This window comes from Xyrauchen texanus, chromosome 45, assembly GCF_025860055.1.
Source record: "Xyrauchen texanus isolate HMW12.3.18 chromosome 45, RBS_HiC_50CHRs, whole genome shotgun sequence".
Taxonomy (NCBI): Eukaryota; Metazoa; Chordata; class Actinopteri; order Cypriniformes; family Catostomidae; genus Xyrauchen; species Xyrauchen texanus.
The window spans coordinates 10,379,758-10,397,141 of NC_068320.1; the positions used below are offsets into that span (position 1 = coordinate 10,379,758).

The 17,384-nt window shown below is 39.9% G+C and overlaps 1 protein-coding gene and 1 long non-coding RNA gene across 8 annotated transcripts in view; one reads left to right on the top strand and one right to left on the bottom strand.

The window, feature by feature from the left end:
• The window catches only part of LOC127637310 (neuron navigator 3-like), a 203,640-nt gene that overhangs the window by 69,115 nt on the left and 117,141 nt on the right, over positions 1 to 17,384 (bottom strand). For all 7 annotated transcript variants that reach the window (XM_052118307.1, XM_052118306.1, XM_052118309.1 and 4 more), the window contains exons 9-10: positions 12,079 to 12,191; positions 2,287 to 2,395 (exon numbers count right to left, since the gene is read on the bottom strand). In XM_052118307.1, the coding sequence (XP_051974267.1) occupies positions 2,287 to 2,395; positions 12,079 to 12,191 (222 nt within the window). The remainder of the gene's footprint in view (positions 1 to 2,286; positions 2,396 to 12,078; positions 12,192 to 17,384) is intronic.
• LOC127637312 (uncharacterized) lies at positions 10,024 to 11,289 on the top strand. The gene is made up of 3 exons (XR_007969708.1): positions 10,024 to 10,234; positions 10,330 to 10,390; positions 10,607 to 11,289. It is a non-coding gene; the product is annotated as an uncharacterized LOC127637312 (long non-coding RNA).

A 17,384-nucleotide genomic window follows, 5' to 3' on the forward strand; every position in this document is an offset into this window, starting at 1 on the left:
TTTTTATCCTAGGAAAAAGTGTACAATGCACTTTTATAGATCAATATTACAATGGCTTTTCAAAGATCAAAATATATTAATGCAATTTATTAAATGTCATTTTGTCTCTTATAATCTGTGAAATATTTAACAAACTTGTGGTCCAAGGCTCCTGTTAAATTACAAAAATGTATGTGCAATTAAGATAAACAGGCTTTTGCGAAACGCTCCATAGAGATTAAGTAGTTGCTGCTTACCTGCTACTAACATTCTACTTAGTGATTTTTTATATATTTTATGTCTTTTTCTATTTATTTTCCTATAATTATGTAGAAGTATGCCATTCAATTTATGTATGTACTATAATAAAATAGTAATGTGCAGGATATGTAAAACCCATAGGGGGAAATCTGTGTTTGTAGCCAGAGTCGGAAACACTCAGGGCTACATATGGTTCTCTCAGAAATACCTTAACTTTTTCTTTTTCGCAATAGTAGCACAATATGGTGTAGGTAGGGCCCCAACAACGAATCAAGCCCAGGGGTCCCCACCCCCTAAGTCCAGCCCCCACCTACAAAATCCCTATTTAACCCTAAAGTATGTCTGATAAAGTAACATCACCCAACCATCCCCCTCTGAAAAGACTATCATAGCTGGTCACCTGCATCATTTATGTTTTGTGGTTACTGGTCCAAAACTTGTGATGTCAGTGTTCTAATATCTCCACCAGGTATCTTAACAGGCTTAGCAAATCATTCTTGGACTTATAAGATACCATTTTGGCCAAATTCAAAGGCACCATCGCATGTATCTTTCATAGATAAAGCAATCCCAGAATGCGTCGTCATTCTAGACAGCATTTTATTGGACAAAAATTGGGAAGTGCAAGATGAGTCATCAATAGTTTTGTAGTATATGTGTACACTCACCTAAAGGATTATTAGGAACACCATACTAATACTGTGTTTGACCCCCTTTTGCCTTCAGAACTACCTTAATTCTACGTGGCATTGATTCAACAAGGTGCTGAAAGCATTCTTTAGAAATGTTGGCCCATATTGATAGGATAGCATCTTGCAGTTGATGGAGATTTGTGGGATGCACATCCAGGGCACGAAGCTCCCGTTCCACCACATCCCAAAGATGCTCTATTGGGTTGAGATCTGGTGACTGTGGGGGCCATTTTAGTACAGTGAACTCATTGTCATGTTCAAGAAACCAATTTGAAATGATTTGAGCTTTGTGACATGGTGCATTACCCTGCTGGAAGTAGCCATCAGAGGATGGGTACATGGTGGCCATAAAGAGATGGACACGGTCAGAAACAATGCTCAGGTAGGTCGTGGCATTTAAACGATGCCCAATTGGCACTAAGAGGCCTAAAGTGTGCCAAGAAAACATCCCCCACACCATTACACCACCACCACCAGCCTGCACAGTGGTAACAAGGCATGATGGATCCATGTTCTCATTCTGTTTACGCCAAATTCTGACTCTACCATCTGAATGTCTCAACAGAAATCGAAACTCATCAGACCAGGCAACATTTTTCCAGTCTTCAACTGTCCAATTTTGGTGAGCTCTTGCAAATTGTAGCCTCTTTTTCCTATTTGTAGTGGAGATGAGTGGTACCTGGTGGGGTCTTCTGCTGTTGTAGCCCATCCGCCACAAGGTTGTGCGTGTTGTGGCTTCACAAATGCTTTGCTGCATACCTCAGTTGTAACGAGTGGTTATTTCAGGCAAAGTTGCTCTTCTATCAGGCATTTTCGCCCACAGGACTGCCGCATACTGGATGTTTTTCCCTTTTCACACCATTCTTTGTAAACCCTAGAAATGGTTGTGCATGAAAATCCCAGTAACTGAGCAGATTGTGAAATACTCAGACCTGCCCGTCTGGCACCAACAACCATGCCACGCTCAAAATTGCTTAAATCACCTTTCTTTCCCATTCTGGCATTCAGTTTGGAGTTCAGGAGATTGTGTTGACCAGGACCACACCCCTAAATGCATTGAAGCAACTGCCATGTGATTGGTTGATTATATAATTGCATTAATGAGAAATTGAACAGGTGTTCCTAATAATCCTTTAGGTGAGTGTATATCTGCTCAAGGTTCATTTAGCCAGCTTTTTCTAGGCTAGAGTACATTGGCATATAAATGGCTTTAAAGCTAATAGACATGGAATATATGTCACAAAATCTTTGATTTCATGACTCTTTAACCAGCCTGGCCCGGCATGGAAATTTATACTGGGCGGAGCTTTTCTATTCTAGGCATTCTGACACAACAGATGACCCCAAAACTCACCTGTGGCTAATCTGCGTCCCACGTAAACTAGACATGGTTTCTTCTAGATTCTGTCTCAGATCAGCAATGTTCTTCACTGTGCGCATCCGTCTGGTTTCTGGATCCTCCCCTGGTGGACAGAGAGAATACAACATCGGTTATCAGCTGACCCTGTTACTGATGCCAAGTCATTTGCTACTGTAGTCTGTAGTCTGGAAGGCAAAATGGATTCGGCATGTGCAGTCAAACATGTTGCGGCTAGCGGTTAGTGAGCACTGGCTGTCTGCTTTCTCATGTCAATGCAGATACTGAAGTAACAGCATGCTGTGCAACTGATGGGATAAAGGGACAGATTTCACGGTCATCACTTTTTCACGGAGCACAGAGTAATCCGTATGCTATGACACTGCAACCATCCCTTAAGCCCGGCTCAAATTTTGGCTGGAAAAACTGCCTGTAAAGTAAAACCTTGTCAAATTTAACGGACTGGGAGTCATTTTAGTGAATATATTTTCACCCTCTTGTTATAGATAGGAGTGGATTGAACTTGTATGAACTTGTATGTTTGCTTTCATCAGTCGAGGTTCTTGCGCAGTGAAGTGCTTGTTTCAAACTGCAATAAACTCATTGAACAGACACAGACACTCAAAAAGATACTCAAAGAGGTTGATGATGGCAGTATAGGATCTAACAGTAGGTCTGAACTCTGCAGGTCTCCCACTTCCCACTGAAGACCTGCTTATTTTATTCAAACACGTCTGGCTGAACGCAGACCACTGACTTTATAATACCATGCCAATGGCTACATTTTAATTGGTTATGAAGTAAAACATGAATTCTCGTCAATCTAAAATTGATGCACTGAGCTTAGCTGTTTGATTATACTCATGTCTAGGCATCATGAAGTCATCGTGAAATCAGAATTGACTGTATTCCCTTTCTTAATACAGGTTCCTGGTTTTATTGTGGATGATTCATCAGTGCACTTTATTAATAAAAATAATACATTAAAACAAATAAATTAAAGAACTATATTTGTCATTGTAACCGTTCATCAAAATATAATAACTCTATGAAAAGACTTTACTTTATTGCTGATGTCACCTAGGCCAAAAATAATGTTAACAAATAGTGAAATAGCTTCTGTTTCACTCAGGAATATGGGTCGTAAATGCTGTTTTAATGTTGACCTCAACTACCAAGCAAATGCTTGAGACTCAACTCCTTTAAATCTACAAATGACCTTAAATATGAGGCTGTAAACATGTAAATATCAGATGGATCATTATCAAAGTACATGTCTTTAGAAATACTGTAGAAAGTACGATTGGATAAGTAAAGGTTGATTTCCAATCTAAATTGTTGTATCTGAGGATCACACAAAACACATTAGCATTCACACCCCAAACCATTACTAACAGCTCCTCTCAGCTGTCAAACACCTCCAGTCAAACCTTGCTTTTTTTTGCCACTAAATGCCACCTCATACTGTGTGTTAACACGTCAGCCTTGCTTTTGGGAGAGCTGGCCACCGATTCCACAGAAAAGTCAAGGAAAGGCATGAAACAGGTACATTCAGTACTACAGTATCTTTGGTTTTGAATTTGAACCCCAACCCTAAATATGAATCCTCTGTGTGTAACTCGTCTTGCATTGTTTGTGCTATAGACATGCAAGATACCTCAAATAATGAGACTTGTTGAGAAGAGGTGAGCTATTACTTTTATAAGAAATTTTACTTACAATTTTCACCTGGCGGACAATAAAATGGGCAAAAAAACCCTGTGACTTCTAGCGAAAGGGAGTCTCGATATCTAGGGCAACACCCTGGAAACAATTCACAACAGTCCAGCATTGTGGGTGTGAGCTTTACAGAGGCAAGCACCACTCACATTTCCTTCAGAAAATTTAAATGTTAGGGCTGTCAATCGATTAAAATGCTGTCGAATTAATTACATGACATGGCGACTAATTAATCAAATGAATCGTAATTAAATCGCAAACATAATTATTTTCTGAGAAAGGCCTGCAAATAAATATGATTCATATAAATAATGGATAATAATTAAAACATTTATAAATATAATATGTAGGGCCTATAATAAACATATAATTTGGATTAAAATCCAGTTTGAAATGAATTGCATTATTGAGGCAGATTAATAAAGCATTGATTATGCAATATGAAAAGTGGCTTATGAACTCAATTAATTGTTTGCTTTATTATTTTATGTTTAAGCCTACAGTTGACAGCAATCTGTTTTGTATTGAGTTCTTCAATGTGTCCAGTTGTGACAGTATGAATTCTTGTGTTTCGTCTGCGCTAATTTTAATTGTCGCTCTATGTACATGTGCATGCGTGCCTCAGACCGTGTCCGTGAACGTTGTGGTGTAAAAGAACCCCTATGCTCCACAATGACTTTACGGCCTGTAAATGGATAGGACATGTCCTGCGGATGCATCCGAACCGTCTCCCCATACAAACTTTCACAGCACTACCTGGACCAACCTGGAAATGTCCAAAAGGTGGGGTCCGGATGACGACCCAGAGATACTTCCACAAAGAAGCACAATCATTCATTATGAAACCATTCGGCCTCAGCCAAAAACAATACGACAAATCATGGCAACAACATCTAGCTTCAGTCGCAGCTGACAGACTGCAATGGTGACAGATTTCAAAGGATATCGCCTATACCCACCATGGGTGACAAGGCGCTTAAGCTAATACTAAGCTAAGCTAAGTGCCTCAGGCGGACGCATTTGGAGCGTCTCAATGGTATTTTTATTCTATTAAATGACATTATAAATGCCTTGGACAAAAAGCAACATTGCGCTGCCTTATTTGTGGATCTGTCCAAAGCATTTGACTCTGTGGACCATGAGCTATTGCTAAATAGATTAGGTAACATTGGAATAGGAAACACAGCTATTAGTTGGTTCAAAATCTTACAGAACGAACGCAATGTGCTTCTATAGACGGTCTTAAATCAGACTTTTTAGAGATTTCCAAAGGTGTTCCTCAAGGCTCGATTTTAGCCCCTATTTTATTTTCTATATTTATAAATAACATTGGAAAGAATGTGCAAAATGCTAAACTACACCTTTATGCAGATGATACTGTGATATATTCAGTTGCCCCTTCATTGAACCAAGCAATACATTACCTTCAGTTAGCCTTCCAACAGCTTCAATTCTCATTACATGACCTCAAGTTAGTGCTAAATACTAAGAAAACCAAATCTATGACGTTCTCAAGGGCTCGTTCCCAATCCCCAGATAATATAACTATTAACACACTAAATGGGGACTTAATGGAATCTGTTTCAAGTTAAGTAGTAGAAACTTTGAAAATCACATCTCAAGCTTCCTGTATTGTGTTTTCCTGTATTATGTTTCCTCCTAGAGCGGTTCTCATTCTGTACTTCAAGCCTGAATTGCTCATATGGTAGGAAAGTCTGTACTTTTATTAAGAAATGTATGTAAGCGCAAGGGGACATGATTAATTGTGTTAATAACACTTTTAACACTGCATTTTTTATATAATTAATAGCACTATATTCATGTGTTAAATTGACACCGCTTGTTAAAATATTATTCAGAATGTCTGATCTGTGTCATTTGTATTTTTTTGTGTTTTGTGTGTCACTTTGTTTCTGAAGGAGTCTGACTTTTGAATGGCAAACTGTATGTCAAACAAACGCAATCATACACAAGTGAGTCTGACTCAAATCATTCGTACTGGAAGATCTGGACAGGATTGAAGATGGATGAAGAACACAATCATTTAGTATGAGAATGTCATGATTTACCACTGATCCAGATCTGGACTGCAGAGACATTTCAGCACAATCAAAATGATTTGAGAAAAAAAGAGCTGATAAAATGTCTTTAAATGCACTGTTCTAGATTGCCCAATCCATTGAGAGCAAACATCCAACACAAATCATATTTCTTATATCCAATATGTATACAGCAGTGGGGATTTCTTTAAGACTGCAAGGGAAGCTCAGCTTCCCCTATAATGTCAAAAAAATAATGGTCAAATATGTACTATTGTGTAAACAATTTATTGACTAAAAATGCGTTAGAACACGTTCATCTCGAAGACGAGTTCGTTCAGAATCAGCTACATTACATATAGCAGGTCGGCTGACTCGATTTACTTCTCATACATTCCCATAGCGTCAGTGCATTTCCCTGTTGAAGCCGAGCGTCCATTGACTTCAATGGGGCTGCTCTGAACAGTTTTTTCAGTGCTCGAAAATAGACGGTCATTGGATAAATGCTGCGATTATGTCCCGCCCACGGACGCTCAGCGTCTCTGGGGGTGAATGAGGAGTGGGCTGGCCCGGACTCGGGCTTCAGCGTGATGATTGGAGGATCTGTCGAAAGACTGCATCTCCTTTTGATTGACAGCTGAATCTGTACTATAAGAAGTCATTGAAGCTATTTCAGCTCAGTCCCATCGCGGATTTCTCAAGTGTAGTCGAAAGACAAACTGCTGCAACCTATTTCTTTATATTTGTTTGGCGAAATTGCTAGTCAGTTTGCATAATACATTTCACACAATTATACACCACATTCCTTGTTTCAGTTTTACCAAGTTTAATATATTTTGTTTTAGAGCGTTCGTTCGTTCGTTCGTTCATTCATTCATTCATACAGTAGGCTAGGCTAGCGTCGTACGGGTGAAACTGCGCACGATGGCAGACGGTGCTAATATTGTCGACCTGATTTTGGCGAAGCCATTTGAAAGTCTTCCTTACGAGGAAAAAAATAGAATTAAACAGCAGGGCAGATCAACACCTAAGATTGATTTAGTGCAAAAAATAGGGTAAATAAGTTTATAATGTAGGCCGAAAATGAGCTTCCCCTCTTTGAAAGACCAGCAGCCGCCACTGGTATACAGTTATGTCCCAAATTGCAAAGAGGCATGCCCTGGGGCACAAACACACATATACACAGTCATTCTGACTCTATCACACCAGTAATGGACTGGAACAATTGGCCAAACTGTATATGGCAAATACAGCCGTATCTCTATTCTGCACTAACTCACATTGAGCTACATGGCCAAACACACATACAGCAGGTACGTGCACATTATCACAATGAGTTCATACAGCACCAATCACAAGAGATGAATATTTGATGTATAAGAGGGCTCAGGGTGGCATAACTGAACTTGTTGCCCTCTGGGTGAGCAGACACATTTCTATAAGCACCACTTGAGTCTGTCACCAGTGCAGGAGGGCATGAGGACACAGCTGGCTCAGTCTGAACATACGACAACTGAGATTTTGCAGAGATTTAACCTCATTGTGCCAATGTTAAAACCTAATCCCTTCAAGGGCTTCAAAATTGAAACAATGTTGATCCAATTGTCTTTTAAACATGGTTTTCCCTTTGTGTAATTCAAATGAATGTTGTTCTGCATTGCTAATTTCAAGGCAAACGTATGTGACACAGCAGAATTGTGGTCCTTAATAACAAAGATGCGAGCCATATAGAAGCCTTAATTTGTTGACCAGCACCTTCCACCTACTGTGGTTAAGGCGTTCAGAGTGGTTATTAGGGCTTTCCTATGTGGTTGCTAGAGTGTTCTGGGTAGTTAGTAGTTGGTTATATAGTGGCCCAAGTCAAGAGTCCACTTCCATTTCTCTATGATATTCTGATCTTTAAAAATGGCTATTTTTGGCTAAATGGCTAAAATTAGTCTGGTATTTTACAGCTGTTTTATTATATGCCAATGCAAAATTCTGATCGTTTAGAAAGATAATAGTACACCTCTCCTCAACAAGCCACATGATTTGAGATAATATTCATATCCATAGCACAAATGCAAAGTTATACTTAGGAATAGAGGTTTGCTAAATCCCTAACCCCAAGTATGAGGAATAGTAATAGTGATGATTGCCTTATCAAGCCCCACCAAAAAGTGTTAAGCATTCAACTAAAATTCCTTCAATTAGATGAGGTGCAAACCGCCCCTTGGTTGACAGTTAACACATAATTGGTTGGAAATAAAAGCATGGATCATGCTGACAGGAGGCTAAATTGAACTATTGATCAAAGCAACAGAAGGCATGGCAGCACTACCATAGCCAGCAGGTAAATGTGGCTTCTATATGTTCCCATTTACTCCAACCAGAGAACCATAATTCACTCAAACATTCCTAAGGGCTGAAAAATACTCTAAGCAAGTACGTGAACACAGACGCAGCTAGCTATGGAAGATCGATTTTGTGTGTTGTTGCATTCCCAAATGTCTCATATCGCAGTTCATAACACAAAACAAATATGCATTGCATTCTCAATGTTACCACAAGGGGTGCTACAGCAGACATTATTGTAAACTTCTATGGTGAGTTTTTAATAAAAAAAAAAGCCAACTTCTGTAATGGCGGAGCAACAGTTGCTGGGAATATTGCTTGCCATATAAGTTAAAGTCAATGCATTTATAGCAATTTAACAGAATAATAACACATCTAGTTTAATGGTACAAACATTTGAAAGTGGCTCTATCGCATACCTAGGTACTGAGGTTTGCTAACGCTACAGTAGCGCATAGAACACACGTTAACTATGTTCGAATGGACCGTGGGTTGGCAAAGCATTGGCCAAGAGCTCCCATATGCATAAGCCTGCTTGCATAAAGCATTTTGGCTAATGCATTTATACACACTTGAACCCAAGTTCAACAACAAAATGACCTTTACCTCAAAAAAAAAGGCAAAAATCAGAGCCCACTATGTTAATATTGAGTTTAAACCCTACATATCTAATGAGTTTGGGAGACTTTTGCAGTTTATGTGACAAGGCACTTACGGCTTGTTTGAGGGTTCAAAGCCTGCTTCAGATCTCCAAGCATAGTTAGTATGACATCTTTATCCAGTTGTGCTTGTTCTTCACGGCCACTTTCTAGTTCCTCTGCCCAGTACCCTCCACTGGTCCCTGCTGACCCTGCCTGGTGGTCCTCATCTGCTTTCCTACTGCCACCCACCTCATCTGCCACCTCGTGTGGCCGCTGGTGCCGGTGAGCGGGCACCATCCGACTGGATTTACGACCCCATGGCACAGGTATAAGGGAGTGCTCGGATTGAGAGAGCATCTTGGTTAGTGACAGAGAGAGAGAGCGTGCTCTGGTGCTGCTGTCGGGGTGTCTACGAGCACTTCCTCTGCCATGTTGGGGCAGGAGTGATGGTGATGATGCCCCTGAGGCTGATGAAGGTGGACATGGCGGGTCATCCAGCTCAAAGGTGTACACCCTCTGTTCGCCATCACTAAGCAGCACAAGGTTGCCGAGGGAACGCTGCTTGCGGAGGTTTAGGTTGTCCAGGGGAGGTTGTTGCGATTTGCGAGTTGGGTTGCCGCCCTGGAACACGGAAAACTCGGCTCCCCTTTTCATATTGTTGCACGTTCTTGATGATCCTTTGGTCATTAGACTCTACTTCTGCTCTTAAAGCTCTGACCCCCTTGCAATTCTCCTCACATGATAAGCTTATGAGGGAATTGAGAGATAAGGCAGCTTCAGGTGGCCACTAACACACACACGACGATTGGCTCAGGACAATTGTGCCTGCCCGCAAAAATGTCCCTTACATCAGGGAGCCTTAAATACCATCCTGCCCACATGCATTCATGCTTGCCACAGCCAATAACCAGCATCCAGGTGCACACGTCGTGAGCATACTCCTCCTCGTCCTTCTTCTTTTAGTGCAGCACAACTCGCGATGAGGAGATCGACACCAGACTATGGTTAAACCATAATACACATCCATCAAAGCATCTCCTCTCTTCCTGTTTCTCTCTCTCAGCAAGCAAGGACTCTTCACACACTCTGTCTATTAATTACCAGTCGGAGTGAGCACGTGTGGTTTGCTCTGAGGGACAGCGGAAAGAGAGAGAGTGCGTGTGCATGCTCCGAGACGCAAGCTTAGAGTCCGTCTGCTCCTTTTAAAATGCTGTGAGCCATTTCATTCTCTTTATCAATCGCTCTCTCTTTTTTCTCTCTCTCTCTCTTTCTCTCTCACTCTCTCGCTCTTATTCTTTTTGCTGCAGTGATAGCTTGTGTCCAGTTGCTGTTGGCTACCAAGTCAGCGCACACCTTCGAGCAAAACAGGTATGTGTGTGTGTGTGTGTGTGTGTGTTGTGGGAATAGCAGAAGACAAAACTGTAGCTTGTAAGTCTGTGAGCTCTTCGCTCAACCTCTCTTTATAATGATGAGGAATATACTGTGGAAATACTTCTGCATTCAGTTCAACTATCAAGGAAATGATGCACAAATTCTGGATTTTGACTATATTATAATGTAAATTCGTGTGTTTTACCTTTACAGACCCAGAGACCTCCACTGAGACTCTCAGTCAACCCAGATCCATAATTATCAGTAGTTTGCAAACTTTGGTTTTATGAAAAGTGAAAATACGAGGGTCTGCGAGAGGAGGAGACTGAACCAAATGTCTCCATTTGCTCTCAATTTAATCTCATTGCATTCAAGGAGACATAGTTAAGATAATACATGAATTTAATTGTGATTTGCCTTTCCAATGGTACCAAAAACTCTCTCTACAGTATCTGTGTATCTGTCAAATCCACATTATACTCTCAATGTACGTTAGTCTGCAATATGTTACACGCTTATAATTTGCAATGGCTTAATCTGTGTTTATTGTATATCAAATCAACACAATGTTGTCTCTAAAAATGAAATGTGACAAGACTAAAGGTCAGTTTGCATCTGTGCACACTGCTTTTCAATTGTTTTTTCTATGTAAACATGCTTTAGACAGAGATCTTTGACCATTGAGGCGCGCCTTACCATTTTTGTTTCTCGCTGTAGCGTTTTATAGAAGCCACATCAATCAAAAAGAATTTACTGGAAATACTGTTAAAAACGTGTCTTGAGACACTTGCTTTGAAATGGAGTGTTGCATAAACCTGCATTACATGTTTAGCTATGACTCATAATGTGCTGCTTCACAGTCCCTTTGCTTACAACAATATCCTCACCATTAAAATGACCACAGAAACGTTTCCCATTCCCACTTTGTGATTATGCATGTTTGTGTCTGCAGTTAACTCATTGTAATTTGACATTACAGACATTTTTGTGCATGCTAAGCCACTAATTTACATCTCATTATAGACAAAAACGCTGGTTAGAAAAACAAAAGAGTTTCCAATTGAGTTTGTTTGAAGTTTTTTTAAGATGGTTAATTAAAAACTAAATACATTAAAGTAATGAGAGGGAACCTGGAAATTTCTAAAATATTAAGTCTCATCACGTACAGAATTAATGACATGAACTAAAAGCATTTATTTCAGACACAATAGGTATCATAGATTGCATTTTCAGAGAGATAACAACAACAACACATTGTGCTGATAAATATACATAGAGTAAATGAGCCACAAAACAAAAATGCATGAAAGTCGATGTCATAGTGCAGCCTTCTATTCCAGAGATTGCATGACAGATAAATGCAGCATTTGGGACAATTTGCAATTATTTCCCAGAGCTGGTTGTTGGGTGGATGTTAAGAGATTTGTGCGAGCAGTCCCTGAGCCCCGGGCACCTATCTTCAGCTATGAACTGTCAAATCACAGTCACACACACACACACACAGAAATACACACAAGCACAAATAAACACATTCTGCTGTTTGGCCTCCAAAACAAGGCCTGCCTTTGTCCACCTGTCATTTCTAACCTTTTCTTGCTGTGATAGCAACATGAAACTAGAGGCCTGTAGAGAGAATCTGTGCATGTGTTTCAGCTGGTGTGTGTGTGCGTTGGAACACTTCCTACCTGAGATCTCCTCCAGGCACTGTTTGGCGGTCTTGCTGTAGACCAGGTCTTTTGTGGGACTGAGACACGGTTCAGGGGGGACCACAGTTGTACAGTCGCTTTCTGAATATGTCCTAAGTGAAGCAAAGGAAAACATTAGTTGACTACATAAACTCTAGATGACTTTGACTAGCCTGAGGGGACCAGAAGATCCCGATCTTGCTTTTTTCAGGTTTTACTATCACTGTTGAAACATCTGGTGCACAAATATCTAGCAAAACCTACCACAGTACACACACATAGTAGTAGTCCTCTGTAAAGAGGTGAGACTGGTAGAAGCTCTGACAGTATGCACAAAACAACCACATCTACAACAAAGGTTGAACTCGCTCAGATACCCAACCACACACACACACACACACACACACACAAACACACACACACACACACACACACACACACACACACACACACACACACACACACACACACACACACACACACACACACACTTGTGAGGACATCTCATAGACTTTCATGTATTTAATAGCAGGCTAAAAATATATGATATCACCTACCCCTAAACCTAACCCTCATAGAAACCTTTTAGAAACCTTTAGATTTAAAGATAAACATAATTTAGGACCAGCTAAATGGTCATCACAAGTTGGTTTTCTCAAGTTTTACTATATTTACATATTTACTTATATTACATTTTCAAATATTTGGTCCTCACAAGTATAGCTAAACCTGCCCTCTCTCTCTCTCTCTCTCTCTCTCTCTCTCTCTCTCTCTCTCTCTCTCTCTCACACACACACACACACACACACACACACAAACACAATTCACCAGCCAAATATTTTAGTGTCATGTCACACTTTTAGTTTCACCGCATGTTCAGCACTCATGCCATTTAGTATAAGAGATGCACACTGCATTACCTGTGGAAGCATACACACACACACACACACACACACACACACACACACACACACACACACACACACACACACACACACACACGTTGGTGCAGCTATCATTATGAGAACTCTCCATAAACATAATGATTTTTATACTGTAAACTGTCTATCCCCTAACCGTACCCCTAAACCTAACCCTAACAAAAAACTTTCTGCATTTTTACATTTTCAATAAAACATAGTTCAGTTTGTTTTTTAAGCAATTTTAATTATGGGGACACTAGAAATGTCCTCATAAACCACATTTATATCATAATACCCTTGTAATTACCAGTTTGTAGTATTTACCAGGGGTATTTACAGTATCAGATACTTTCAAGCCTTGGTGAGCTGAATGAACTAAATTAAAAATGAAATTGCAATAAACAAAACAGGCAGATTCAACAACAGGTCAGGTAAGTACCCCCAAATGTCGATATAGTGAAACATCATTGGTGCTGAAAGTGGAGAGGAGTGCGAGAGTCAGTGTAGATATTGGTGTCCCCTATGCATGCTGAGGAAAATAAATAAACCATGGTTCAAAAAACAATTGCGAAAACAAACAGTAGGTAGGAAAATTATTCTGCCTTAAGAGACTAAGGGATCATCACATGCATTCTTCACGACAAAACGTATTCATCCAAAATATCTAGCCAAAATGGCAGAATTTTTTTTGGTTATAAATATATTTATATAAGAAACTATATAAGTATAACTTTAATAGTTCCTTATTTAATGCACTATTTCACCCATTAGCTGTGTGTGCCATGTGTTTAGAGTAGCCTATTGAGTCATTAGCTTAGCAACATATGCTAACAACAAACTCTGATGGAAAGAACTGTGAGCAATAATTACCTGTGATCATAGTAATTTTCTTGGGTGCTATCTCTCTGAAATTAGTCACTTTTGAGTTTTGCTTATTGATTAGTATGCTGTCTTTAAAGGTAACTGCCTAGAGAGCAGAAAACAAGGCAGTTCACAAGGTTTTGACAACATGATCAAATGTTCAACATGTTGGCATGACAAAAATGTTCATTGTACCGTATACCCTGAAATCGATACCATTCTGCCAAATTACAGTGTCATCCCCTTTCAGTCATTTTTGCATCAATTTAATTGTGTTCAATTATTCCTGTGGTGCTCCTGATGGCATGTTGCGTAAGTGACCTTAGAGACACCTTAAAATGATCAGGAGGTTGCATGTTTGCTATAAAATTTTAATTTTACTCCACTGACGGTAAGATTTAGGGTTGGGGTTTCGGTTAGAGGGTAATAAAGTATGCATTCCTGTTGACTGTATTATATCATTTACTACTAAAAATACAACTCACTTTTGGTGCAACTTTGTGGAAATTTAACCAGGAAACAGGAGCTTGCATGTGAAAACACTGTAATGTCCCAGAACATGCAAATGTGTTGTGTTTGAACATTAAATTATGTTTACAGTTGTAATGAACTCAAATTACATACCAATATTTATGTATTTGGAGAGTATAGAAATCAATGAGTGTGGTATTAATTAGGACCATCACAGTTTTCAGCTTGGATCTTTTTAAAATGCAGTTCATCGTCTCACACCACCTTTGATAGCTGTCACAGCCCTGCGGTTTTTACAGTGTTGAGAAAAGCTCTCAGGAAGGAAGATCTGTAGAGGTGGAGGGGAGTGTGATAAGAGCTCTGGTTTGAAATTCCATAAAGACTTTGGGTTATAAACCTTATTAGATGGCACTGTGAATGCCAAACACAGCTTTAAGAGAACACCATCATCTTCCCAAAAATAATAAACCTATGGCAGGCCAGTTAAGGACTGTGTGAGTATCTGTGCCCTTATGAAAGCTGTTAAGCTCTTAAAGTTTGGTATGTGTAGGTATATCAGACAAGGGTCATTGGGTTTAAAAGCTCTTTATTCTGGCGAACGATTCCTGTAACGATTCTTTTATTCCTGTACTTGAACATACACACTCACCCAAGGACAATTTCCAACCAGTTGCTTTCTCATCAAGCTCATCTGTGCCTTTCATTTCAGTCTTTGTCTATCCCATAAACATGTCTCTCTGTATCTTTATCAAGCTGACTCAAAGAGTTATGAATGCTCTCTGCCTGTCAATCTCTTATTTTCTTTCCCACTATCTTCCTCCACTCAAAACCACCTTTATTAGTCATCATCTGATATGTTATTAGCCTCTCTTTGAGGACTGAGGCAAAGCCACGCCCCTAAAATGAGGAGTTTTTGGTCTGGCAAACAGCTTGGCAGTTCCCACTCAAGCTATTAATATGTTTGAGACAAGAGTTTTGCCCACTTTGTTTTCACACAATGTATTGCATGACTATATCAGATGCAATGGACAGATGATCAGTGGGTGTGTGTTTGCGGGTCTACAAGCTGGTTTGATAAACTATGTACAGTGGGGTCCAAAAGTCTGAGACTACATTGAAAATCTGGTATTCAGAATCTAATTTAAACCTAACAATATTCAAAAAGTCATATTTCTTTGCTTCCATTGACGCACACAAGATGCTCTTTCTCATCTGAAACATTCTCAAATCATGCTGGACCACATGGATCACAAGGTGTAGGATGTTATGGGCTGAAGAATTAACAATTTCTACGCAGAATGACTTATATACAGAATCTACACTGACATTCTCCTGAGCAATAAAGATATTCGGACTGGTGCCGGCCAGCCTGAATTTCTGGCATCTGGCAAATCTTAACTGCCTTAAAAACAAAGGCCAGATCTGTCCGAACACACTCATAGAAAACCTCCCACAACTGGCACACACATTCCAAGAGATAGATAAAGAGCCATTGCCATTGAAACCCGTGAAATCACAGAACAAATAGATTCCATGGTTCTTCAAAATAACCAACTTTCTACACTTAATATTATTATATTAATCATGCGGCATGTTTCTGGCACACCAGCTCACATGAAGCTTTATTCATAAAGATTTTACATGAGCTTTATACTTTTATTATTTCACTACAATCCAAATACACAGCTATGTGTAGGATTATACTATAAATATAGACAAATGCATCCTATGCAGATGATAACCCTGACAATCATGTCTTTCTGTCACGATTCCCTTGTTGTCTGCCCTGGTTTCACTTGTCTTTGTCTAAACTACACTTCCCATGATCCCCGGCCCTCATCACTGCCAGCCCTGTGTCATTGTGCTCACCTGATTGTAGTTTGTCATCGTCATGTCTCCAGTATATATAAACCCTGTTTGTTCTCCATTCCCTTGTCGATCGTCGATGTATATGGATGCGTGTTTTGCTGGTTTCCCTGTGTATGTTCTCCATGTTTTTGTTTCTTATGTTTACATTTTTGTTATCCCCTCGTGGATGTTTTGTTTGTTCCCAGTGTTTTGTTTTATTCTGTGTTTTCTTGTCTATTTAATAAAAGAACCTGCAATTAGATCCTCGCCCCTCGTCTGCCTTCCTGCTCATCGTAACACTTTCATAATGTGTAATGTATTATCCGTGTTTAAAACGAACAAACTAATTAGTAGGACGTTTTATCATGCATTATAACAGAAATTTTATTAGAAAGTACAAGTGTTTGGTATGTAATTGATTGTCTCTTAAATTCCAGAATGATGCTGTGAAGTATATTCAGATTATATTCTATGGATGATGAAATCAATAAGGGACTTCATTACATACTTTAACATCTAGACAGACCAGGGACTTATGCAAGGATACTAGTTGTTGACTTTTTAACACAATCAAACCCACTCTCCTATGGACTAAAATAACCCAGCTCTCTGTGCCTGCCTCTATCTGTCAGTGGATCCCCAGGTTTCTGACAGACAGGCAGCAGCTAGTAAGAATGGGGAAATTCACCTCCAGCACATGTACAATCAGGACTGGAGCCTATCAGGGATGTGTACTCTTCCAACTACTCTTCTCCCTGCACAAAAATGACTGCACTGCCAAGAACCGCTCTGTGAAGCACCTGAAGTCTGCAGATGACATTACTGTCATCAGCCTCATCCAGGATAACATTGAGTCTGCATACAGAAGGGAAGTTGAACAGCTGGCTTTCTGGTGCAGTCAAAACAACCTAGAGCTGAACAAGCTTAAAAAAGTGGAGATGACAGTGGACTTTAGTAGGAACACCCCAACATTGACCCCACTTACCATTCTGAACAATACTGTGGCAGCAGTGGAGCCATTCAGGTTCCTGGGCACTACCATCTCACAGGACCTGAAGTGGGAGACCCATATATACTACATTTTGAAAAAGTACCAGCAGAGGTTGCACTTTCTTCACCAGGAAATTTGTCACGCTACTGATACAGTTTTACTCCGCAGTCATTGAGTCTGTCCTTTGCACTTCTATAACTGGTCTGGTTTAG